The 27,619-nt window shown below is 40.9% G+C and overlaps 1 protein-coding gene across 2 annotated transcripts in view; it reads left to right on the top strand.

The window, feature by feature from the left end:
- The window catches only part of LOC137328200 (TBC1 domain family member 14-like), a 93,275-nt gene that overhangs the window by 6,314 nt on the left and 59,342 nt on the right, over positions 1–27,619 (top strand). The window contains exon 2 of one of the 2 annotated variants that reach the window (XM_067994319.1): positions 1,935–2,664. In XM_067994319.1, the coding sequence (XP_067850420.1) occupies positions 1,935–2,664 (730 nt within the window). Of the gene's footprint in view, positions 1–1,934; positions 2,665–14,178; positions 14,468–27,619 lie in introns of those variants that run through there. The other variant, XM_067994320.1, reaches the window with a different exon arrangement.

Raw genomic sequence — 27,619 nt, 5'->3', positions numbered from 1 at the left:
GGCTGAATGGCCTCCTGTGTTGATTGATTCTATGATAACAACTTGAATCAGATTTCTGTGTTTCAAAAACAGATTTGAAAATTGCAGATTGCCTACAAGAATGCAACCAATTTATGCTCTCCAATCCCACAGGACACTCTATCTTATAAATTAGCCTTTTGCGTAGAACCTTTTAAAAGCTTTTTGAAAATCTATGTATACTAAGTTGACTGGGCTACCTTCATTCACTAACCTAGTAACCTCCTCAAAAAATTCAATCAGGTTGGTGTGACATAACCTTTTCCAGAGTCTATGTTGAGAGTCTCTAATAAACCCTTCTTTGTCCAGGTGGTCATAGAAAGTATCTGTAGTGAGCCTTTCTAGCAACTTTCTTATAACCGAAATCAAGTTTAAGGGCCTATAATTTCCCAGTTCTGACTTGTTGCCATTTTTCAATATTGGTACAACACTAAGCTTCCCTCCAGTCTATGGAAACGAGCCCTGACGCCACTGAGCTTAATAAATTATGCAAGGAACTCACTTAGCACAGTGTCCATCTCTGTGAGCACCCTACGGTGAATGCTGTCAGGACTAGCAGCCCTATCTAATTTGAGACTCCCTTATTCTTTGAGTTTATAGCTGCATCCACTTAGACATTTACAACTTTAATTTCTTCTGTATATTGTGTTAATGGCATCTAAGCACAGTCTCAGTTAGTGAAGACAGATGCAAAGTAGCCATTTAAAACCTGATGCTAGCACAATTTCCTGTATTTAAGTTCCAACTCTTGTTTAGCGTGGGGGAAGGAAGGGAAATAATGGTCACGAGATTAACTTCCTCATTGATATCTATGATAATAGAGGAAGTAGTTTGCAGTTGAGACCTACAGTACGGGGTAACAGAGATGGCCTAGAATAGTAAAAGAATCTGTTTAGAAAACAACAGCATTTCTGTATGTTTAGCAAAATGTTTGAAGTCAAATGAAAATTCCAATGGTTTAGTCTGTTGTATGTTGATACTGATGAGTCAGAGCTAATATTCTGAGTTATTTGTATGCCACTTATGAATGAAAATGTATCATATTTGGAATCAATTCTCTGTCTGAGATCAACTCTCTTGAAAAAAGGATGCTTTTGGCACATTTTCATGCTCATCAAGGTGAGGGATGTCATTGCCGGGGAAATGGAATACCTTTCTACCTTTGGCATCCAGTCTCAGAATTGAGCATTCCCTCTTTTGGTATGGCTCAGCCTGATGCAAAATATAGCTTCCTTTAGTCTGTCCTGATAATGTGCCTGAATTCATTAGGATACTTGTGTGAATTTTTTTGTTTTCCACACTGGTCCATATCAACCTCACTTAAATTTTGACAGTTTTGTACTGCGGACACATCTAGTAACAACTGTGTTGTGACTTTCCCATTGCATCATATAATATTATCATAGAAAATACTTTTGCCCCATCAATCTGGGGCTGGATTTGAAAGAACTATCTCATTATGTGCTAACGTACTATGTTGCTCAGCCCTCTTGTTTGTTTTTCCTCCTCATAAAATTAAATGCCTTTTCTTTCTCTTCCTGTATCTCACATTTTAATAGCTTTCAGAAATATCTATGTACTAATAGGAATTCCATACTGACCTGTGAATATAATACATGTAATGTTTGATATTCGTGTTGAAATTTGTTTGGTTCTAACCAGAAAGCCAATTTATTCTCTGTTGAAGGAAATATGTCTGAAACATGTTCTCAGTTTACTAGTATGACTCAAAAACAGATTTGTTGCAATAGTTACACTTTTCATTTTGGTATGAAAAGCTGTTTTTAGAATCTTGGTTTTTAAGGTTACCTGAGTTAATTGTGAAAATTTTTGTTGAAGCTTTTAATCCTTTTGACTTTTGTTGTACCTAAGATTCAACTTCCTATTTAAAAATGTTTTTTTTGCTTTTATTTTAGGTACATATAGCAACCCACCTAAGATATTGGAGAGCAGAATTTGCACTGATTTCATGACCCCTGCTGGACAGTGTGTCGACAGTTGTGAAGTTGTGAATTTTCAAAACTGTGAAGTAAAGACAATGTGGTCTTTGTCTGTACCAAAATACAAGCACAATTTGCACTGCCCTAGGTATGAAGACAGTAACAGCCTTAATTCTGAGGACTCGGGCATTCCCACACTGGAAATTGGAAATCCAGAACCAATCCATTGTGGTGTATTAAATGTCAGAACGAACCATGTTGATTTATCCCAGACTACTGGATTTTCGCACGACAAACATGGACAAGGTCCAGGTAGTCTCCCACCTGGCATGTGTTCACCAGCTATGCGTCTCGAGACTGACAATGCATTGCGAAAGTCCTCAACGTTCCCTCGATCTGGTTATGATAATATGAAGCTTTACAGTCCATCTAGCAGAGGAGTAAACAAGGCTGATGATATATCTGTAAGCAGTATTTCAAGCCTGAGCACCGAACTGTCCACAACCATGTCTGTTAGCAATGAGGATATTCTAGATAGTCTGGTCACCAGTGACTCAAGTGCAATTGTAAATCTGGAAACTGATGAGGCACAGTTCACTGACATCAGTCTAAATTCCTCCAGAGACACCTACAATCAAGCTGACAGTCCTTCAGAACAAGAGACCAAATACAAAAAACTGGGCACACTTGCCAGCTTTTTTACCAGGTATAGTCCACTCCAATTAATTGTTTTTGTAAACCTTCACTACTCTGCTAGAAGCAGAGGGGGAGGGGATGGTTTGTTTGCTGTGAATGTTCTTCTGGGAGTGTTAACTTGCCACTCCTCAATTGAAATATGTTTTACCTGATTATTAATTGAATATGATGTGTTTTTCTCACAAGGATTATATCAGAAAATTATACCATTTAACAACTTTCAAAAATATTTTGTCTTTTATTTTTAAGCAAGTAAAAATTAGCATCATATAAGCAATTGGCAATAACGCGCAGAGATGAGGAGAGTGTGACTGCCCTTGACATCAAGGCCGCATTTGACATTATGTGGCACCAAGGAGCGTAAAAAAAAATCACATTGTCCACTCCAAAAAAGAAGTGTTAAATTTTTAAGCTATATAGCTCTGTTGCATTATGCAGTCATCCTTTTGTTTCCCTCACCCTCCCTAATCTTTCATATTTTTAAATCATTCTTGGGGTGTGGTTGTCGCTGGCAAGAATGATATTTATTGCCTGTCCTTAGTTGCCCGAGAAGCTGGTGGTGAGCCGTCTTCTTGAACTGCTGCCGTCTGTGTGGTGAAGGTGTGCCCACGATGCTGTTTGGTTGGGAGTTCCAGGATTTTGGCCCAGCCATGATGAAGGAACGGCGATATATTTCCAAGGCAGGATAGTGTGCGACTTGGAGGTGGTGGTGTTCCCATGCACCTGTTGCACCTGTCCGTCTAGGTGGTGGAGGTCATAGGTTTGAGAGGTGCTGGTGCAGAAACCTTGGTGAGTTGCTGCAGTACATCCTGTAGTTAGTATACACTGCAGTTACAGTATGCCGGTGGTGGAGGAGTTGGACATTTAGTCTAGTGGATGAGGTGCCAATCACACAGACTGCTTTGTCCCGGATGGTGTCGTACTTCTTGAGTATTGTTGCAGCTGCACTCATCCAACCAAATAGAGAGTATTCTATTGCACGTCTGACTTGTGCCTTGTAGGTATTGGAGAGGCTTTGGGGAGTTAGATGAGTCACTCGCTGCATAATACCTAACCTCTGACCTGCTTTAGTTGCTACAGCATTTATGCGGATAGTCTAGTTGAGTTTCTGGTTAGTGGTGACCCCAAGGATGTTGATGGTGGGGACTCGGCAACAGTTAATCCATTGAATATCAGGGGGAGGTAGTTAGGTTCCCTCTTGTTTGAGATTATCATTGCCTGGCACTTGTGTGACATAAATGTTACTTGTCAGCCCAAGCCTGGATGTAGTCCAGGTCTTGCTGCATGGACGGTTTCCTTATCTGAGGAATTGAGATTGTACAGTGCTTAGCTCCGATTATCAGGAAACAGCCCCACTTCTGTCCTTATGTTGGAGGGAAGGTCATTGATGAAGCAACTGAAGATAGTTAGGCCGAGGGCACTGCCCTGAGCACCTCCTGCACCAACGTTGTGGGGCTGAGATGATTGGCCTCCAACAACCCCTACTATCCTTCTTTGTGCTAGGTAAGACTCTAGCCACTTGAGAGTTTTCCCCCCTGATATCCATTGACTTCAGTTTTGTTATGGCTCCTTGGTGCCACATGATGTCAAGGGCAGTCATTCTCACCTCATCTCTGGAATTCAGCTCCTGTGTTCATGTTTGGAACAAGACTGCATTAAGATCTGAAGCTGAGTGGTCCTGGCGGAACCTAAACTGAGTATCGGTGATCAGATTATTGTAGAGTAAGTGCCTCTTGGTAGTACGTTGACTCCTTCCATCACTTTGCTGATGATTGGGAGTAGGTTGATAGGATGGTAACTCATCAGGTTGTATTTGTGTTGCTTTTTGTGGACAGGACATACCTGAGCAATTTTTGCACATTTTCAGGTAGATGCCAGTGTTTTTGCTGTACTGGAGCACAAGACTTCAGCACTACAGCCGGGGTGTTATCGGGTCCTAAAGCCTTTGTTGTGTCCAATGCACTCAGCAGTTTCTTGGACACTTGGAGTGAATCGAATTGGCTGAAGACTGGCACCTGTAATGGTAATGGTAGGTACCTTAGGAGGAGGCAGAGAAGGATTGGATTGTCCACTCGGCACTTTTGGTTGCAAAGGTGTCAGCATTTTTGTACTCAAGTGCTGGGCTCCTCCATTATTGAGAATTGGGATGTTCATGGAACTTCCTCTTCTTGTTAGTTGCTTATTGTCCATCACTAATAACAACTGGATATGGTAGGGCTGCAGAGCTTTGACCTGATCTGTTGGTTGTGGTATCGTTTAGCTCTATCTATAGCATGCTGCTTTTGTTGTTTAGCATGCATGTAACCCTTTGTTGTATCTTCCCCAGGTTGACCCCTCGTTTTCAGGTGCACCTGGTGCTGCACTTGGCGCGCTCTTCTACACTCATTGAACCAGGGTTGGTCATTTGGCTTGATGGTGATAGATGAATGAGGGATTTGCCAGGCCATGAGTTTACAGGTTGTGGTGGTATACAATTCTGCTGCTACCGATGAGTGTCAGTGCCTCATGGATGCCCAGTTTTGAGCTGCTAGATCTGTTCTTAATCTATCCCACTTAGCACGGTGGTAGTGTTAAATGACGTGATGTAGGGTGTCCTCAGCGTGAAGACAGGACGTGGTCTCCACAAGGACTGTGCGGTGGTCACTCCTACCAATACTGTCATGGGCAGATGGTTTTGCGACAGATAGATTAATAAGGATGAGGTCAAGTAGGTTATTCCCTCATGTTGGTTTTCTCACCACCTGCTGTAAGCCCAATCTGGCAGCTATGTCATCAGAACTCGGCCAGCTCAGTCAGTGGTCGTACTACCAAGCCACTCTTAATGATGGACATTGAAATCCCCCATCCAGAGTGCATTCTGTGCCCTTGCTATCCTCAGTGTTTCTTCTAAGTGATTTTCAACATGGAGGAGTACTGATTCATCAGCTGAGGGTGGGCAGTATGTGGTAATCAGCAGAAAGTTTCCTTGTCCATGTATCAACTGAAGCCATGAAAATTCATGGGGTCCAGAGTCAATTTTGAGGACTTCCAAGGCCACTCCCACCCTACTGTATACCACTATGCCCCCACCTCTGGTAGGTCTGTCCTGCCAGTGGGACAGGACATACTTAGGAATGGTGATGGAGGAGTCTGGGACATTGGCTGATAGGTTTGATTCTGTGTGTAAGACTATGTCAGGATATTGCTTGATTAGTCTGTGAGACAGCAGTCTCAACTTTGGTGCCAGCCCCTAGAGGTTAGTGAAGAGGACTTTGCAGGGTCAACTGTGATGGGTATACCTTCATTGTGTTCTGATCCGATGCCAAGATCGCAACCGAGTGGTCCGTTACTGTTCCTTGTAGCGATTTGATACAACTCAGTGGCTCGCTAGGCCACTTCAGAGGGCGATTGAGTCAACCACGTTGGTGTGGAACTGGAGTCACAGGCCAGACTGGGTAAAGACGGCAGGTTTCCTTCGCTAAAAGGCATTAATGAACCAGTTGGGTTTTTGCAACAATCCAATGTCTTTTCATTTCCAGATTTTTTTTAAACTGTATACATATATCTTTTTATGAGGTAGAAGAAGGAACATTTTCACTTCAGACTAAAGGAGCAATAGAGTTTTTTTTAATGTATTTTGGAATCCATCCAGACATGTAATTTGTTTCTCTGGTTAGTGTATTAAAGTGCAGTAAATTATAAAACTGGATTCAGTGATATAAGTTGCAACCAGAAGCAATTGAGATATGATTCCAAAGGCAGAGAAATATGGGATTGAGTTGAAGGTTAGTATCTGGCATTATAGTTCGTCGTGCTATCAGTTGCATTCTTTTTCTCCTCGCTATGTTTTGCTAAGTTAAGTGTAAATAAAAATTTAAGCACATTGTATTTTTCCAAATAACTTGGTGGAAATTTCCAAAAGAAACTAAAACTGAGGCAAATATTTGGTTTATCAAACATTTTGACCTGACTACAAATATACACGGTTTAGTGGGAATTTAACGTTATCTTAATGAGAAAATTCAGGTATAAAAAATATTTCTTAAAATTTGCTCCTCTGGCTTTCGAAGTTTAGTCAGTACATTGGGCCAGAATTTACTGTCAAAACAATGGAGACTAACAGTGTTCATCGTTATTTATGTGCAAATCGTACAGCAACTTCAGGTGAGGGCAGATGCACGGTTAAACGCAAAATTCCGGAAGTTGCTGTCCGAGCTGTGCCGCTCCACGGCATCTCACTGTCAGACTCACCATTCAAATGCATTGAATGGCGTGATGTTCCTGTACTTGCATGGTAGATATGAACTAAACTTCCCACAGGGCTTGTCCCAGTCTAAGTATCCTTTTTAATGGCGTGATAAGTCTTAATTACTGCCAAACAGCCTCAATTTGATTGGTTAAGGAGATAGACAGTTGCTTGCCCTGTTCACTCGGGTGCCAGATGCCCTGTAGAGGCCGTTTCCATCTCCCACTTACAGCAACTTGCTGTGCAAAAGCTCATAAACTTGCCCTTGCCCGTTTAATTTCTAATGAACATTGGGCCGCATTCATTTGCTGGCTACAATAAATTCTGGCCCAATATTTTGTGACTTCCTAATTAGCTTTCCTCTAGACTAAACAATGCTGCACTCGCACAGCAGAAAATAGCTTTTTTCACTTTCAGTAAGTTTCACTGTGCTGAGCCTTTGAGATTCACAGTTGCACCTTGAATCACTATTGAATCAGCGCACCATGATTCACTACTGAATAAACATTTCACTTTTTTCCGTGCCATTTTTATCTCCTCCTGAAGGCACAGTCTATTGCTGGGTTACAATTCCACAAATGCTGGCTGCCCTGCAGTACCTTAACACAAGTATCCATTCTTTGTATAAGTCTAGACAGTGAACAATAACGGGTTATTCCAATGTGGTGACAGAAAGCCCAATCCAGTCTTCATCCAATGTTCATGCATTACTTTCCAGCAAGGATCACTTGACAGTAATCAAGAATGGAAACACTGCCCTCACCCCTCCCTGAATTTAGGCCAACTTCAATGTGCTCACCATTGTGTCGATGTTTTTTAATCTATTAAAAGTAAAAGCTGAATTGTCATGGAACTACAAGTAGAAATCATCTGTTACAGGCACCTAACTGAAATTTGTAAACCTCCAGTAACTTACTATTTCCAAACATTCTAGGTAAACTTCACTCATGAAATCCACAGTTCATTTCAAATGTAAGTGTGTTGGAAGTTGACCAAGTATCTTTTTTGTGCGTTCATTAAAGTGTCATTCGTAAAACAACTTCTGATCTATGTTGGCTTCACGCTTCCAGTGCATTAAATTTGAAGTCCTCATCCTCTTCTTCAAATTTCTCAATGGTTGCCTCCAGCCTACCTCTGCCCCCTTCCAGACCTGCCTCTTGTGCATCTCTTTTCTCCACCCCTCTCCCACCACCACCACCACTCCACATGCCTCCTTTGCCCTACCATTTGCGGCAAAGCTTTCATTTATTACACTTAGTGCATGAATTGTTTGCCAGATGGCTAGTTCACATACAACAGAAGCAGGGCTGGTTATCTTCTTGGAGTTGGGATTAGATATGCCGTTGTTTCAGTGTTGGCTGTTACTGAAAATACCAGAATGCAGAGGAAAAGCATTAACCCAATGTGCTGCTCACCAGTGATTTTGGGCTTTCTAAATGTCTGCTTGGCTCAGTTCTTAGTGCTTTCTCCTCCTGAGTCTTAAGGTTGTGGATTGAAACCCCACTCCCGTACTGTGGTAGTGCTGCATTATCGGTGGTGCCGCCTTTTGAATAAGACATTAAACTGAAATAGCATCTGGATATTGTGGTTCAGGTGGACATTAAAAATTCCATAGCATTATTTGAAGACCACCTGGAAGTGTTCCCGGTGTCCTGGTCAACATTCCTGTCTCAACACATGCAGTTAATCCAAAAATGGATTAGCTGGCCAGTCATTGCATTACTGTTTGTGGGACTTTGCACAAAATGTCTGTCATGTCTAACCACAGAACAGTAACTGCACAATGCATTGAAGCGCTTTGGGACATTTCCAAGAGGTGTGATAAGGCAGTATATAAATGCAAAGTTCTTTCTAATGGCAGCTGCAATTGGCTTGCAATTGATACATTCCACCTCCACTCTTCCCCCCCCCCCCCCCCCCCCCCCCCCCGAGTCAAGTCCGTCAGAGTAATTTTTCATGAATGAGGATTATATTTTTTCCCACTAACTGGTTGACGGTCATTTAATTTATTATGCATCCAAATTCACATGACTTAACTACACACCTAAAAAAGACTGCTACATATCGAGTAGTATATTTACCAATGTATGCATTATGTGAAATAATACATGTCAGTTGTGGACTTTGCTCTTGGAGCAAAGAAGATCTTGAATGCAGCTACAGGGCCTGTTAAAGAATCCTTTCATAGTGGCACATTTTGGTGCTATCCTAATTGGCAGCAGTGTTACAAAGAATACCCTTGGAATATCATTGTATTGTGCTTGGGCTGAAGATTTGCTTTATTTCAGGCTGGAATTCTAATCGTTCCATTCAAGCAACAACACTAAATGAGCCTGTTATTTATCAGTCTGCTGTTTAATAAAGTAATATATATCCACGCACTGGAAATCTTGGCATATTTGCTGAACTGTCTTGAACTTGTTATCTTTGTGCCACAGTTCCCTATGTTGTAGAATCAGGACAGCACTTGTGCTTTGTTTCACAATGATATATCCCCTATAGTGTTTTCTGTACTTCCAAATGCAAGTATGGTTAGATTCGTACAGAGTTCTGAGGTTGTGTGGATGGTCATCTGGATGTCACCAAACTCTGTTCGTAGTAATTATTTCCCCCTTTGTTTTTCCTCCCCTCCCATTGTATCCTCCAAGCACTGTAACTTATATTAGACAAACGTTCTTTCATTTAAATTTTAGAAAATAGATTTGGGAGTTGTGTGTGTGTGTGTACCCAGGCTTGTGCCATACGGCATTTCTTGGCATTACAATATGGCAGTATAATATGACATTATACTTGTGCCATATGGCATTTCTTATTGGGGTGCCTACCCACTTTAAATCTCTTCAGTTGGACTATTTTATACTTTTATATCCCCATCTGAGAGGTATGTACTGTCTGACCATCTACAAGTTAATGGCAAGAATCGTAGTTGCTAGTGCTTCAGCCAGCCCTCACTGTGTTCCTTAACATTCTCAATCTTCTTCAGCTGCTTCATCAAAGACAAATAAAATGTTTCAACAAATTAAAGTCATCTAATACTCAACTAAACCAAGTTAGGCATGGGGAACAGCTAAAGAAAGTTAAGGCCACGATGAGATCAGCTAAAAGGATAATGGAGAAGAAAATCACAGACAATTGTGGAAATAATGGGGGAGCCTTTTTAGTTATGTGAAGAGTTGGAGAACTGTAAAGGGCTGTATTGGGGCATTGAAGGAAACTCGAGGGCAGGTAACTAAGGACTCACTGGGTATGGTGGAAATATTAAATGAGTACTTTGCAGCGGTCTTCACTCTTAAAGATGATACTTGATTGTCAGAATTCAATGATGTTGCTACTAATAAAACTTTTACTGTTAACATAGATAATATTGTTTTAGATGGTATTTTAAGGTTCCTAATTCTATCATCACAAAGGCTGCAGTAGTTCAAGGAGAAAGCCCTTGAACTATTGTCGTCTCAGGACTATTGGGGATGGACAGTAAATATGGTCTTACCAGCAGGTACCCAAATCCAGTGAATAAATGTGTAAAAAAAAAACCTAAATTTAAAAATTGAGAAGTGAATACCAGCAGGAAAACTTTGCACATCTCTTATGCCTTTGAAACTCTGTTCGGATCTTCCCCCCCCCCCCCTTGCAGAAATTAAAATGCATAGTTTATCACTTGGTATGCCATAAGTCATGGAAATGTGCATTAAGGCTATGGGAAATCTATGATTTTCCCATTTGTATATTTGTCCAATTTTTTTTTTACATCTTTGGTCCAGGAAATCATCAGAATCAAATTTGAGCCATTTGTACTTAGTGGAAGCTCAGCTTATTGTGATGTCATTGGGAGTTTAATTTTCTCTGCCTTTATGCATGATCACACATCTGAGCTATTTTAACAGTCGTTAAGCAGTTTATTTCAAATGGCTAACAGCTGTTAAAAATAATGCAGATAATTGAATACAAACACGTTAAACAGCACACAGAGAGAATTAAATCCCTCTATATGAAAGAAAAAGGTTACCCACTCCTTTTTTAAAAATTACTCTAAAACCAGCCACAAGAGGGTGCTGAAGTACTTCAAGGTAGCTCACTTGCTGTTTGATTGCATCCTCTTCCCTAACTATAGAGCCTCCTTTCAGCACTTTCCCTTGACTGTACAAATTGTTTCTGGAACTCGCTAAAGAAATCATAGGTAAAAGCCTATGCTCTACCACTAAAAATGGAGTATTCCTTAAATACTGCATCTGGAATTTTCTTCCTGATTTTTTTGATAATGTTGTTTGTCCCCTCAATCTTCTACCTTCTCTGCTGCCAATGGCTATAGTGATGTAAGTAAAACTATTCTTACAAGGTTTGCAAAGTCATTTCTAATGTTCTGCAGCAAACTCAAAAGCAGTCACTTTAACTTGCTAGTAACTTTGTCAGACAAAAATATTTTTTACATCTAGATACAGCTTAATTTTATAAACTGGCAAGACTTGCCAGCTTTTTTGTGAATATGAAGTATTGAATATTTGACCTTTGCACTTGATATTTTTAGGCACTAAGATCTATGGGACAACTTGGGGCTTTTCTTTGTACTAGCATCACATTGTGTCCTCGGGTTACAAAACAAGATGGTAGATAATACTTCCTCTTTAAATAGAAGATATTTAATACTAGTTCTACTTCCTGTAACTCGTGGAAGTGTTCTATTTGTTTTAAGATTAACAATGTAAAGGTTGTTCATTAACCTTGGAATATTTTGAGTACCGTTTATTTAGAGGGTTGAAGGGCAAAAATATATTTTTAAATCTCTACCTACCAATCTCATTTGCATTAGCTAGGGATAAGGATCCATTTACTTTCTTTACCAAGGTGAAGCTCATTTGATCATGACTTTTATGTAACTAGAGCGCAACTAGTAGTGAAAAGTACATTTTTCCCTGTCTCACCTACACTTGGAAATCTAAAGGGCCTAATATTTTTCTAGTGTCAGCAGGAACCCACTTTTTTTTCCTTGAGTCTTTTGAGCTGCCACCAAATCTACACCAAATGATCATAAGGTCAGCTTCAGAGCTGCCCAGTGAAAATGCTAAGGTTAAAAGGGACCATAATTATGTCATCACACTGTGTGTATACGCAGAATCTATATTTCCAAAGGATTTTAGAGAGTGAACTGGGTGAGAAAATAAGTTGGACTGAGATGGTTATACAGCATTGCAATCCAAAACTAGATTTTACTATATTGGTAAGATAAAAGGGCAACTAGTTGGAATGGCTGTTTTGCTTTATGACCCCAAATACTAGCAAGTTCCATCCCCTGCTGTCTTTTGCTAAGTAACCATAAGTTTGGTGCTAAGTGAGTAGCTGTTTAAGCTGTTGCAATTCCAGTGTCATTTTGACATAGCAGTATACATTTTTATTTTGAGTGCTTGTTGCTGTATTGTAGTTTCCACTGCAAATTTTTTCAAATTGCATGTGAATCCATACCCAATTTATTGCATAGTAAATGAGTATAAATGACCGTTACCTTGGACTCTCAGTAAATTATCAATGCATTGATACAGCATCATCTTAAATACATTGCAAGATTCTTTTTATGTTAATCAGTGTATCTGATAAACAAAGGCTTATGTAGCAGAACACATAATAAGTTCCTCCCAGACAACTGCTGCCACCTCTTCTTTCTTATTCCCACATCCAAGTTCGTCTGTCGTTCCTGGTTACAGATTACAAGCCTCCAAGATTCCTGGCCCATGCTAGTGCAGCAGATTTGTACAAACTCTTACAAAGCACAAAATATTAACCATGAAGTTAATTTAACTGCTTTGGTAATGATTTTCCAGAACGCAGAGATATGCCTGGAATGATGTGAGCAAAATCGCCTTTCCTTTCCATCATTAAAAGCCAGCCTAAGAAATTGACCTGTACGCCTGTACTTTTGGACACAAAAGATTTCATTGCCCTAGAGGAGCAGGGAGTTCTTGTGTCCTGGCCAACATTCCTCATCCAACATAATGGGGGGAGAAAAACAGATCAACTTCTTTGCTGTTTGTAGGGTATTGTTGTGATTGAAATTCAAAAGTTATTCAGTCATGTGCAGCACTTTGAGATGTCTTGAGGACGTGATTATGATGCCAGTTTATTCTTATTTCAATTAGGCTTTTTGGGGAGGTGCACCCAGCCATAGGCTTGGGATCACTTAATCCTTCTCTTGGTTGATTATTGATAGATTTGTATTATACATTGAAATAACATGGCAACGGGACATTCAGTCCGTGTTGGCATTTACCCTCCACCTGAGCAAATAGGTCTAATCACATTTGTCTGCCCTGTTCCCATATCTTTTTATTCCCTTTTCCTTCATCTGCCTAGCCAATCTAATCTTGAATGTTGGCATAGTTTCTGCCTCAAACACTAACCCTGGAAATGAGTTCCACAGCCTCAAGGCTCTCTGTAAAGAAGTTTTTCTTGCTCTGTACTAAATTTCTTGCATTTAATCTTGTATCTATGGCCCTTCATTCTAGACCTGAACTCCTGAAAACAGTCTACCTATCTACCCTGTCCCATCCTTAAATAATTTTAAACACTTCTATTGTATTACTCTGTAATCTGCATTGTTCTAAGAAAAAAAGTATTTCTTCGTATTTGTATTTTCTCATGCCAGGCATTGGGAGGGAGAGGCAGACCTTTCAAAGGTGGGAAGAAAAATGTATAAAAATGGCTAGCAATATACTGCAGATGCTGGAAATCTGAAACAAAAACAAAAAAGCTGGAATCACAGCAGGTCAATCAGCATCTACAGAGATCTGTATGTTTTGGGCATGTTTTCTTCAGGACTGCTGTGGGGGTGTGGTTAGAAACTTGTTGTTCATGAATGGGCCACTGTACATGTAAGTGATTAAAAATTACTTGTGCCTTGTTTGGATCAGCTGCTTTCTTAGGGAAGTTGATTACTCTTTGTATTTGTATAACTGCAGTTTTAAAATTCAGAGTTAAGAGGAAGATAATTTAATATGAAACTTCCTTATTCAGCAGTCATGTGGGTTTTGTTTTGGCAGCTGTTAACTTGCCTAACTTTTGTTTCCATGTTTTTGGGAGCATTTAATTTTTGGCCAGTAATAAACCCAAACTTCCCTATATAGGGTATCAGAACACAAATTCACGAATTGAGGTTAGTGGTGAAGGATTTACAATAACTGCAGAATCCCTGCTTGTAATTTGATACCTGTGAACTGGTTTAATTTAAAAATTAATTTCAGTGGGCAGGCCTTCTCATTGCAGTTAGCCCCTCCCTAAGGTATTGTGTAAATTTTCAGGCCTCCCTCTCTCTGTAATGTTAGTACTGTACTGGATTGCTGCCGATGCACTGACCTGGATTTCCACACAGCTTAATATTTTTTAAACTAGATTTCATAATTTTATATATAATAAAGTAGGAATGGACTGAGATTCTGTGCTCTTCTACTGTTTCTGACTTGAAAATATTCTGAAGAATGATTGAACTATGAACTGCATCCAACTTTGGAGGAATTGTTGGCTTCAGTGATTTTACTAAAGTGAATTTGACTGTCCTTTTCGAAAACATGGCTGCGCCTTCTCTACTCCTACTGATAGACAGGTATGGAGCTTCTGTGGATATATAATGCACTGTAAATGGTGATGTTTGTGTATGTGGTAATGCGTAACATGAATTGGGCCATTGAACCTGATGAAGGGAGGAGGTATGGTGTTGGTAAAGAGCTACGTGATAATTGGACTAGTGTTTGCATATTCTGGAGTTGAGTTTCCTCAAACTGATTTTCTTGTATTTGGTATTGCATCGGTGGGAAGAAAGGAGACAAGTATTAAGGTCAAAGTAGTTTTACTACAAAATTAGGATTACACAAAAGCTCCAAGTGCTCTTGAATGTCATGAAAAGGTTGAACAATACAAATCTTTTTCAGAAAGACAATTACTATTGAAAGTTACTAATTCCACACTGTACTGTACAGCCTGAGCAAATTTTAACGATGTGTGGAAATTGTAAAATAGTAATGACCAGTTATGTACTTATGTAATTATATGGCATAACATGTAATCAGTTTGGCCTTGAGCTGTAAATTGTTTATGCATGTAAACTCTATTCCTGCTTTGCTGATGGCTCAGCTGGTTAGGACAGTGAGCAGCTGAGGCATACAGATTAGGAAGGTCTGGTTCCATTTCCAGCCTGTGCTAAGTTATTTGATCACAGACAGATCAGTGGTGCCACAGATAACCCAGCATCCCTGGATTATTAAGAGGAGAAATTGTCCTGGATTCTAACTTTGATTGTTTCCCAGCGACATCAAATAGAAGTATGTGGTCTGGATCGTTGTTGAGGACAGGGTTGGCTTTCAATGAGATGCCACAGTGGTCACATAGCCTGACACTTGCTATTTAGGCTTAGACATGAACAATGGTCACTTGAGCAAGGTACTGAAGTGTGACCAGAGCCTATAGAAACAGCACAGCAAGGAGATAACATCTAGAAGAGGAGGAGGAGAATACAGGAAAATATTGAAGGATTTCTCTATTTTCCTTCACTCTTCCCCTGCTAAAACATATTAGAATTTTGCCAATTTAGCCTCCAGACTTTAAGGAATTTTCTACTACTCCTCACACTTACGGGCTTTTAGTTTGGGATTTTTCATCTTTTGGCAATCTATATAAACGGTTCTATATAACAGTCACTGCACTTCAAAGTAATTATATATGTGAAATACTGAAATTTCTGAGGTGTGATGTGGCACTATATAAGTGCAAGTCTCTTTCTACTTGCTCCACATTTGCATTCAGGAAGTCCATATATTTTTCTGGATTCAGAATGCAGAGCTTTAATTAACTAATAGATTCTTAAATGTTGTGAAAGAACTTATTTTTAAGATAAAAGGCTATTAAAAGAATTCTCAAGCATCAAATAAATTAACCCTGCTATGAGTAATGCTATTATGGAGCCTTATCCACAATGACTTAGATTTTCCTAATGCTGAACTCAAAATGTACAGATCGTTACAGTATGTTAAATCAAATAGGGGATAAATGTGTGCAGTGGTTTACTGAAAAATCACTGGTGCTGGAAACTGTCCCTGACTCCCATCATTTAAAATAAAAACAGAAAATGCTAGCAATACACAAGTCCATCAGAATCTGTAAAGAGAAAGATTTTGTGTAGACCTGATTTCATTGATTTCATTCCCATTTTAATTCATTTTTCAAATTTAGCTTTTTGACTTCAGCTGTAGCATTTCTTTTAATCACCTTAGATTAATGTTGTTCAGGCTTTTTCAGGAGCCTTTACTGATCCCAAAACTAATTTGTAGAACTAATAGTGTTAACATATTTTTCATGATCCCTCCTCTCAATGAGGATGACTCATGTTGGGTACAGTTCTTGAGTGCTGACACCCCTTGAGATGTTACAACAACAACTTGCAATCATATGGCGCCTTTAATGGAGTAAAACATCCCAAGGCGCTTCACAGAATCATTATCGAACAAAATTTGACACTGAGCCACATAGGGAGATACTAGGACAGGTGGCAAAGAGGTAGGTTTTAAGGAGCATCTTAAAGGAGGAGAGAGAGGCAGAGAGGTTTAGGTAGGGAATTCCAGTACTTAGGGTCTGGGCAGCTGAAGGCATGGTCACCAATGGTAGAATGATGAAACTTGGGGATGTGCAAGAGGCCAGATTGGAGGAGGGCAGAGAGATCTGAGGGGTGTAGGGCTAGAGGAGGTTACAGATATAGGGAGGGGTGAGGCCATGAGGGATTTGAAAACAAGGATGAGAATTTTAAAATTGAGGCGTTGCGGGTCCTGGAGCCAATGTAGGTCAGGGAGCACGTGGGCGATGGGGACTTGGTGCGAGTTAGGATACGGGCAGCAGAGTTTTGAATCAGCTCAAGTTTATGGGAGGTGCAAAATGGGAGGCCGGCCAGGTGAGCAATGGAATAGTCGAGTCTCGAGGTAATAATGGCATGGATGAAGGTTTCAGCAGCAGATGAGCTGAGGCTGGGCGGAGACGGGCAATATTAGAGGTGGAAGTAGGCGGTCTTGGTGCTGGAGAGGATATGGGGTCGGAAGTTCAGCTCAGGATCACGGTGTAAAGGTACAAAGGTACATAATTCCTTGAAAGGTGCGAGTGCAGGTAGATCAAGGTATAAAAAAGGCCAATAGCATTTTAGATTTTATTAATAGGGATGTAGAGCAAAGAGGTAATGAGCTTGTACAAGGCAACGGTTTGGCCATAATCGGTGTCAGCCTTAGCTCAGTGGTACCACTTTTGCTTCTGAGTCCGTAGGTGTAGGTTCAAGCCCCACTCCAGGTACTTTGTATGGAGAGAGGGAATGCTGCACTGTTTCTTATGGATGAGATGTTAAACTGAGGCCCCCTCAAGTGTACGTAAAAATCCCATGACGTTATTTGAAGGGGAGTGGGTAACTGCTGTAGGTGTCCTGGCCAACATGTGCCCCTCTACCAACACCAATAAAAGCAGATTATCTGGTTGTTTCTCTCATTGCTGTGTGCAATTTGACTGCTGCATTTCCCAACATTACAAAAGTAACTACACTTCAAAAGTACTTTGTTGGCAATGAAGAGCTTTGGGATATCCTGAGATTGTGAAAGGTGCTATATATATATATATATATATATATATATATATATTTATATATATATATATGTAATTTCTTTCTAGCTGGAGTAGTATTTGCAGTTTTGGGTGCCCCATTATAGAAAGGGCATTGAAGTCATGGGGTAGAAATTCAACATGGTTGCTCCTGTTTTATGGGCGTAAAACAGGCGCAACAATGACAACTATAGCAGTGGAAAGGGCCGCGCCCGAAATTCGGCAGGGCTTTTTTTTAAGGCAGCAACGGCAACCACTTGAAATGAGCGCAGGTCTTACTTTAATATTGAAATGAGTCTCCTGTGCCCGTTTTTGGACCCGTTGGCAAAATTGGTTAAATGTTGCCTCAAGCTTTGACCACTTTTTCAGGTTGTACAGCGGCTGAGTCAGTGGACCTTAAAGGGACCGCTGGAGGCCACGGAAGAAGCCTGCAGGTAAGCTACCTTAATGAAGAGCCAGGAGTAGTACTCTTGCCTTTCCCATTAAGACTGCATCCGCTGCCTTCCTGAGCTCACCTTCCTCACGATTGTTGCTGCCCCCCCCCCCCGGACTCTCCTGTGGGCCATGGCTGGCGTCTAAGCCAGACGAAATTGGACAGGCACCAACCGGCGATTGGTGTCCTCCGCTTGGTGAAATTTTGATGATGAGACCCGAGGAACAATTTAGGACAGCCCTTGGGCTTCTTCTTTCTGGCGTGCCTTGGCTGTGTGCCGCACGAATTGCGCTTGATTTGAGGCGCTAATGAATTTAAGCCCCATAGATTCTCTGTGATGATACCAGGGCTGAGAAACTATAATTGAGAGAAGTTAAATACTGGGTCTATTTCCATTGGAGCACAGAAGGCTAAGAGGAGATTTAATAAGTTAGTTATTAAAATTGTGTAGTGTTTTATTAGGTGAATAGGGAGAGACTGGTCCCTAATTTCTGCAGAGATTCTTCCAGTCTCCTGCTGTAACTTCACGAGATCAACATAACCCCCATGAGAAATAGCATAAACAGTTGTTTTCAGCTATTTCCGCTATTTCTCTGGGAATTGCAGTGATCTCTCATCAAAGTATTAGTGGGAGAGCGGCAGAACACCTGCAGAAATTCAAGGCTGTTATTTCTTCTGGTTGGGGAATCAATGATGAGGCGCCATCACTTCAAAATTTCAGAGGGAAGAGAGGGGTTAGGAACGATTTCTTTGTGCAGAGTGTTGTTGGAGCATGGAATGCTTTTCCACAGGAAGTAGTTGAGGCAGAGACCATTGTATCTTTTAAGGGAAGAGTAGATAAAAGTTTGAAGCCAAAGAAAATACAAGGCTATGGGGGAGAGCTGGAAAGTGGGATTACTTGTGGATTGTAGTAGCAAAGAACTGGCACAGACACAATGGTTTGAATGGCCATCTCCTAACTAAACATCTATGGAATTACCATTTTGCATCTGTGAACCTAGACAGTATCATAAATTGGATTTTAGAAGTCATAGCTAACTCTGAGCTTTTGCTCGATCAGTGTCCACACTGTACTATTGTTAATTGTAACCTCACTAAATAATGCTATTTTAACCCTATTGAGGACAGTAAACCCGAAAACCGCCGTTGTATTGGCACCAAGTGCCCAGGTGAGCCGGAGGCAGTCTCAAAATTGTCAGATTAGCTAAAACCATCAACTAGTAGGGTTGAGCTCATCGGGGGCAAACAACCCTAGCACCACTAAATCCAACATAAAACATAAAAGCAACTAAAGTCAAAATATATTCCAAAAATTAACATTTGAAGTATGTGTCTGAATATGCCGTAATCCCAATTCCAGGAGAGTTCACAGCACAAGTCTGAATCTTTTCACTCAGCCATAATTTTATTAAGGATGCAACATGTCTTTTCATGCAACGAGGCTAACTTGAGCAAAGTGTAAACGCATACTCCGAGAGTCACTTAGAATCATGGGATACAGCACGGAAGGAGATCATTCGGCCCGTTGAGTTCGCGCCGGCACCATGCAAGAGCAATCCAGCTAGTCCCACTCCCCCGCCCTATCTCTGTAGCCCTGCAAATTTTTTCCTTTCAAGTACTTATCCAGTTGCCTTTTGAAGGCCGTGATTGAACCTGCCTCCACCATCCCCTCGGCTAGTGCATTCCAGAGCCTAACCACTTGCTGTGTTTTTTAAAAAAAAGTTTTTCCTCATTTCACCTTTGGTTCTTTTGCCAATTGCCTTAAATCTGTGTCCTCTGGTTCTTGACCCTTCCGCCAATGAGAACAGTTTCTCTCTACTCTGTCTAGACCTTTCATGATTTTGAATACCTCTATCAAACCTCCTCACAACTGTCTCTGTTCCAAGGAGAACAACCCCAGCTTCTCCAGTCTATCCATGTAACTAAAGCCCCTCATCCCTGGAATCATTCAAGCTCCTTGAACCAGATAGCTCCAAAACTAGTTTGATGCTGCTATCAAAGTCGAAAACCCATGTACCTACCAAATTCTGTGGAAATACAATGGACACAGATTTCTACTGACCTGAAGTAATGACTGCATTTATACACCAGTTCAAATCTGAATTCTTGGTCTCCTGGTAGAGTTGGTCATTTTGGGTACATAATCTTTAAGCTAGGTTTCACTGCATTGTAAATAAACTTCCCATTCCATTAGCACAGCTGTATGGACTTTGGGTGAAGACTGGATCACACTATGCTGTGATGGCTTCCACAAATGAAGAATGGCCACTTACAAAATTATGCAGCATGTCTTTTCATTGATCACATTAATTCACAGCTTTTTTGTGCACTTGTGTACTGTCCATATCCTTCTCGCACACCAAAATGAGGATATAATTCCAGCACAGAAATATAATATATATGGAACTGAGGACTCTAGTTACCGTCAGCTTGTTAAGTAGTAGCCAGAAGCTTTGCTACCTATGTTATCAAAGCAAAAACCTGTGACAATCGCATTTTTTAAGTTAAGACTGTGTACTTGAGTATAAGCTGATTTAAGTTGGAATGCACATGCCTCAAAATATATCATCCATTTTTTTGACATGGTTAGTAATATATTCTCCTACAGATTCAACTGTTGCTTTGCTTTGTTTAACAAAAAATACCTGGGATTATACAGTAAATTGGAGGAATTCTGAAGCAATTAAAACATAAGCAAAATACATGCTGTGATTTGTGAATTTGGATAATTCTCACGGTGAGCCTCTAATGTCTTGACTGTCTACGCAATCATCAATAGAACAGCCAGAGCCCACCTGTGCAGTCTTGGATGCTGTTGCTCTTTTTTATTACTCATTGAGATCTGTTCACAGCAGAATCTCATTTGAGTAATCAAACTTTTGTTTTCTCTTCACAAGTCATTTTGTGGTGTTGGTCATAATGTTTACAATGTGCACCTTAAGTAAAGGAATCTCCATAAATGTTTTTGTGGAAAGATGGAAAAGTTGTTTTACTGTGCAATCTGCAGCAATTCAAATTTTAAAAAAACACCAGAGAAGGGAAACCAATTAAATCATTCAATTCTTTTACAGCTGCTATCTTGGTTTGTCTGAAACCGTGAGATATAGTGTTGAAAATAAATTTTTAACAAACTCCAGTCATTAAGAGTATAATAATTAAAGTGCCACCTTTGATCAAAGTGGGAGCGGGAGAAGTATTTATAAAGTTGTGATGTGCTTTGTGAATGGTTAATCTTGCTGTCAAACATAGACATTCTAGTGCTTTAAAGACTCACCTGGGTTGTCTGATTGGACAACAAAATATTTTTTTCCCCGATAGGATTGGAAATAAGTACCAATTGTTTTGCCTACTAACAAGTCCATTTGGAGCTTTCTGGTTAGTAACTAATGGAGATTGTACATAACTGGGTGCTGAACTATACTGAATAAAGTAGTGTCTTTCACTACTCAGTTATAAAGTTTTTTAAAAAAATAGTTACTTAGAGGAAAACCAGAACAAATCCATATTTCTCAAGGTCCAGTGGTTTTAATATTAAAATTCTGTACTTATTGACCCCTCGTTTGTGATCCAATCCTTCCTGGGAATGGGAAAATGCTTCATATCACTGCTCTGCTCCAAACTTCAGATTACTTGTACGCAATGCCACAGGAGATTTGCTTGTGTCTATATTTAAAAACGTATTTACTTTTCCCTCTTGTATAAATCTAATTGAAGGCATTCAACATGCTAATTGTCTACCTTTTATGATTGCCAAACATTGCAGTCTTGAAATATATGTCCTTGTGATTAATAGGCCAATTGGTGATTCACTTGTGATGCTACAAAGAGTTTGAGTCAAGAGTAAATTTTAGTATATATGCAGTGAAACTCAAGTAGCCATTCTTACATAAACTGCGTTGTGGCAAGGTTATGACTATTGCAGGGTGGGAGGGGGAAATTCCAACCATTCCCAATGTCAAATGTGCACTTTCAGCAAAGATCACAGATAGAGTTGGGGACCCTGCCCATGGTTGGTTTCCTCATAGACTGGCAACAGTGAGGCCAGTATAAATCTAGATTGAACCTGGCATCTTCTTGATATGAAGAGAGATTTTTACCTTGAGTGCTATTGAAAGCAACATTTAATATAAAGACCCCAACCTACATAAGAACATAAGAAATAGGAGCAGGAGTAGGCCAATCGGCCCCTCGAGCCTGCTCCGCCATGCAATAAGATCATGGCTGATCTGATCCTAATCTCAAATCTAAATTCATGTCCAATTTCCTGCCCGCTCTCCGTAACCCCTAATTCCCTTTACTTCTAGGAAACTGTCTATTTCTGTTTTAAATTTATTTAATGATGTCGCTTCCACAGCTTCCTGGGGCAGCAAATTTCACAGACCTACTGCCCTCTGAGTGAAGAAGTTTCTCCTCATCTCAGTTTTGAAAGAGCAGCCCCGTATTCTAAGATTATGCCCCCTAGTTCTAGTTTCACCCATCCTTGGGAACATCCTTACCGCATCCACCCGATCAAGCCCCTTCACAATCTTATATGTTTCAGTAAGATCGCCTCTCATTCTTCTGAACTCCAATGAGTAGAATCCCAATCTACTCAACCTCTCCTCATATGTCCGCCCCCTCATCCCTGGGATTAACCGAGTGAACCTTCTTTGTACTGCCTCGAGAGCAAGTATGTCTTTTCTTAAGTATGGAGACCAAAACTGTATGCAGTATTCCAGGTGCGGTCTCACCAATACCTTATATAACTGCAGCAATACCTCCCTGTTTTTATATTCTATCCCCCGAGCAATAAAAGCCAACATTCCGTTGGCCTTCTTGATCACCTGCTGCACCTGCATACTAACATTTTGATCTTCTTGCACTAGGACCCCCAGATCCCTTTGTACTGCAGTACTTTCCAGTTTCTCGCCTTTAAGATAATAACTTGCTCTCTGATTTTTCCTGCCAAAGTGCATAACCTCACATTTTCCAATATTGTATTGCATCTGCCAAATCTCCGCCCATTCACCCAGCCTGTCTATATCCCCCTGTAGGTTTTTTATGTCCTCCTCACTCTCCACTTTCCCTCCCAGCTTTGTATCATCTGCAAACTTTGATACGTTACACTCTGTCCCCTCCTCCAAATCGTTAATATAGATTGTAAAGAGTTGGGGACCCAGCACCGACCCCTGCGGAACACCACTGGCTACTGGTTGCCAGTCCGAGAATGAACCATTTATCCCAACTCTCTGCTTCCTGTTAGATAACCAATCCTCCACCCATGCCAGAATATTACCCCCAATCCAGTGATTCTTTATCTTGAGCAATAATCTTTTATGTGGCACCTTGTCGAATGCCTTCTGGAAGTCCAAATACACTACGTCCACTGGTTCCCCTTTATCCACCCTGTACGTTATATCCTCAAAGAACTCGAGCAAATTTGTCAGACATGACTTCCCCTTCGTAAAGCCATGCTGACTTTGTCCTATTAAATTATGTTTATCCAAATGTTCCGCTACTGTCTCCTTAATAATAGACTCCAAAATTTTACCCACCACAGATGTTAGGCTAACTGGTCTATAATTTCCAGCCTTCTGCCTACTACCCTTTTTAAATAAGGGTGTTACATTAGCAGTTTTCCAATCTGCCGGGACCTTTGCCGAGTCCAGAGAATTTTGGAAAATTATTACCAAAGCATCCACAATCCCTACTGCCACTTCCCTCAAGCCCCTCCACCTTGAGTCCCATTATTTTATTGAGTACCAATTCCTTAGTGATTTTAATCGTATTTAGCTCCTCCCCCCCCACCCCAGTGCCCCCAGTTTGTCCAGTGTTGGGATATTCTTAGTGTCCTCTACCGTAAAGACTGAAACAAAATATTTGTTCAGCATTTTTGACATCTTCATGTTTCCCACCATTAACTTCCCGGTCTCATCCTCTAAGGGACCTACGTTTGCCTTAGCCACCCTTTTTCTTTTGATATAACTATAGAAACTCTTGCTATCTGTTTTTATATTTTTTGCTAATTTCTTTTCATAATCTATCTTCCCTTTCTTAATCAATCCTTTAGTTACTTTTTGCTGTCTTTTGAAGACTTCCCAATCTTCTATCCTCCCACTAAGTTTGGCTACCTTATACGTCCTTGTTCTTAGTCGGATACTGTCCTTAATTTCTTTACTTAGCCACGGATGGCTGTCATTTCTTTTACACCCTTTTTTTCCTCAGTGGAATATATATTTTTTGAAAGTTGTAAAATAACTCCTTGAATGAACACCACTACTCATGTACCGTCTTACCCTTTAATCTATTTTCCCAGTCCACTTTAATCAATTCCGCTCTCATACCATCATAGTCTCCTTTATTCAAGCTCAGTACGCTTGTTTGAGAACCAACCTTCTCACCCTCTAATTGGATATGGAATGTAACCATGTTATGGTCACTCATTCCAAGGGGATCCTTAACTAGGACATTATTAATTAATCCTGGCTCATTACACAGGACCAGGTCCAAGGTTGCTTGCCTCCTTGTAGGATCAGTTACATACTGCTCAAGAAATCCATCCCTAATACACTCAATAAACTCTTCCTCAAGGCTGCCCTGCCCAATTTGATTTGTCCAGTTAATATGATAGTTAAAATCCCCCATAATTATAGCTGTTCCCTTATTACATGCCCCGACTATTTCCTGATTAATACTTCTTCCAGCAGAGTTGCAACTATTAGGAGGCCTATATACTACGCCCACGAGTGTTTTTTGCCCCTTATTATTCCTTATCTCTACCCAAACTGTTTCATTATCCTGATCCTTTGTCCCAATATCATTTCTCTGTATTACAGTGATGCCTTCGTTTATTAACATAGCCACCCCACCTCCCCTTCCTTCCTGCCTGTCCTTCCTGATTGTTAAATACCCTGGCATATTTAATTCCCAGTCGTTGTCACCCTGCAGCCATGTTTCTGTAATGGCCACAAGATCATACCCATACGTAGTTATTTGTGCCATTAACTCGTCCATTTTGTTACGAATGCTACGTGCATTCAGATAAAGAACTTTCATATATGTTTTGTGACACTTAGTTCCTGCTTTTTCCTTTTTTAACACTTTACCTTTTACTCCATACCTTCTGTCCCTTCCTGACACGCTTTCCTCTGTCTCCCTGCTCAGGTTCCCAACCCCCTGCCACAGCTTTGATGCTGGGTTAATCGCCTTACGCCCTCTAGTTTTTATTTTTTCTGTCGTGCCTAAAGTGCACTTTCTTTCCGCTGCTCTATGCTTTTCCCTTTCACTTGTTCTTGAACAACTGTTTGTACTATTTGTATTGTAGATTTCCCCTGGGTCTTCCCCTCTCTTGCTGCTCTCAATTTGCATCAAGAATCCATATTTTTGTGCATCCTGGAAACTGCTGTTGGATTCCATACCTCCTGAATGGAGTCAGCCTTGGTTCGGTGGTAGCACACTCACCTGAGTCAGAAGGTTGTGGGTTCAAGTCCCACTCCAGAGACTTGAGCACAAGATCTAGGCTGACAATCCAGTGCAGTACTGAAAGAGTGCTGCAATGTCAGAGGTGCCGTCTTTCGGATGAGATGTTAAACCAAATGTGCCCTCTCAGGCGGACGTAAAAGATCCCATGATACTATTCAAAGAAGAGCAAGGGAGTTCTCCCTGGTGTCTTGACCAATATTTATCCCTCAACCAACATCGCTAAAACAGATTATCTGCTCATTATCACATTGCTCTTTGTGGGACCTTTCTGTGCACAAGTTGGTGGCCACATTTCCGACATTACTTCAAAAAAAAAGTACCTCATTGGCTGTAAAGTGCTTTTGGGCGCCCTGAGGTTGTGAAAGGCGCGATAGAAATTCAAGACTTTGTTTCTGTATCTGCTGTTAAATATTTGGCACTGGATCTGTAGAATACATGTGTTGATTTATAAACCTGTCCTTAGTATATGTTTTACATCAAGCACTCCCAATTCACTCATGCACAGCCATGAACATCTAGATCCTCTCTTTAGAAAGCAGTCTCCAATTGGCCTACAAGTATGACAGTAGACAACTGTAATGGGTAATGGTATATAGAAGCCGCAGGCCTCCATTTGAGTACTGCTTTCGTTGGATCTAAACAGTATAACTCAGAATGCTGGTGCATTTACAATTTTTCTTAACTATTGTGTTCCTTTATTATCATTATAATGCAGCTACGATCAACACACAGTGCTCAATGGCAAAAGAAGAAAAACTGATTTGTTTGCAACTTTTCAGACCACTTAGCATTTCAGTTGAATAGTTTTTTTTAATGGCAATCTGCAGCTATTCTTTAAATGGCAAGATGCAGCTTTCAAATATCTTTGCATACACGAATAGTCATCAAATCGTGTTCACAAAGCTTTCCAACAAAATACATGAAATTTCACTGAGCTGTGAAAATGTTATTGCAATCAAAATGACGTGCAGCTCTTTCTCCTCCTCTGTTCCACGGCCAAACAATACCTGCTGAAATAGATGTGATTTGAGACTGGAGTAAGTTGTGGCAACTTGTGTAAAAGAGTGCATTGATCATGTTATGCTCCCATTATAAAGTAGAAGCAGTTCTGTAATAAATTGATGTGGAGATGCCGGTGATGGACTGGGGTTGACAATTGTAAACAATTGTACAACACCAAGTTATAGTCCAACAATTTTATTTTAAAATTCACAAGCTTTCGGAGGCTTCCTCCTTCCTCAGGTGAATGTCAAGAAATCCTCGAACCTCTCGCATTTATAAATCACAGAACAATACCTGGTGATTACAGATAGTCTTTTTAACTGCCCGTTGCCAAGGCAACCAAAGTGTTCAGACAGATAGGTGTTACCTACAGGGCCACCGAATATACAAACGGCCAGAACAAAAAAAGAGAGCGAGAGAGGCAGAAACATCCGGAAGGAAAAGACAGCAATTGATCCGTTATATTAAAAACAGTTAACTTTTGTTCGCTGGTGAGGTTACGTGTAGCGTGACATGAACCCAAGATCCCGGTTGAGGCCGTCCTCATGGGTGCGGAACTTGGCTATCAATTTCTGCTCGACGATTTTGCGTTGTCGTGTGTCTCGAAGGCCGCCTTGGAGAACGCTTACCCGAAGATCGGTGGCTGAATGTCCTTGACTGCTGAAGTGTTCCCCGACTGGGAGGGAACCCTCCTGTCTGGCGATTGTTGCGCGGTGTCCGTTCATCCGTTGTCGCAGCGTCTGCATGGTCTCGCCAATGTACCATGCTCTGGTGCATCCTTTCCTGCAACGTATGAGGTAGACAACGTTGGCCGAGTCACAGGAGTATGAACCATGCACCTGGTGGGTGGTGTCCTCTCGTGTGATGGTGGTAAGATAAACAGCCACCCAACCTCAAACAGACCATCGTTCGCAGCAAATTACCCAGCTTTCAGGAGAACAGCGTCCACGACACCACACAACCCTGCCACGGTAACCTCTACAAGATATGCCAGATCATCGACACAGATACCACCATCATACGAGAGGACACCACCCACCAGGTGCATGGTTCATACTCCTGTGACTCGGCCAACGTTGTCTACCTCATACGTTGCAGGAAAGGATGCCCCAAAGCATGGTACATTGGCGAGACCATGCAGACGCTGCGACAACGGATGAACGGACACCGCGCAACAATCGCCAGACAGGAGGGTTCCCTCCCAGTCGGGGAACACTTCAGCAGTCAAGGACA

This window comes from Heptranchias perlo, chromosome 1 (assembly GCF_035084215.1).
Source record: "Heptranchias perlo isolate sHepPer1 chromosome 1, sHepPer1.hap1, whole genome shotgun sequence".
NCBI classification, from domain to species: Eukaryota; Metazoa; Chordata; class Chondrichthyes; order Hexanchiformes; family Hexanchidae; genus Heptranchias; species Heptranchias perlo.
Note: the sequence above shows the minus strand (reverse complement) of the source record. Positions and strands in the feature narration are given on the sequence as shown.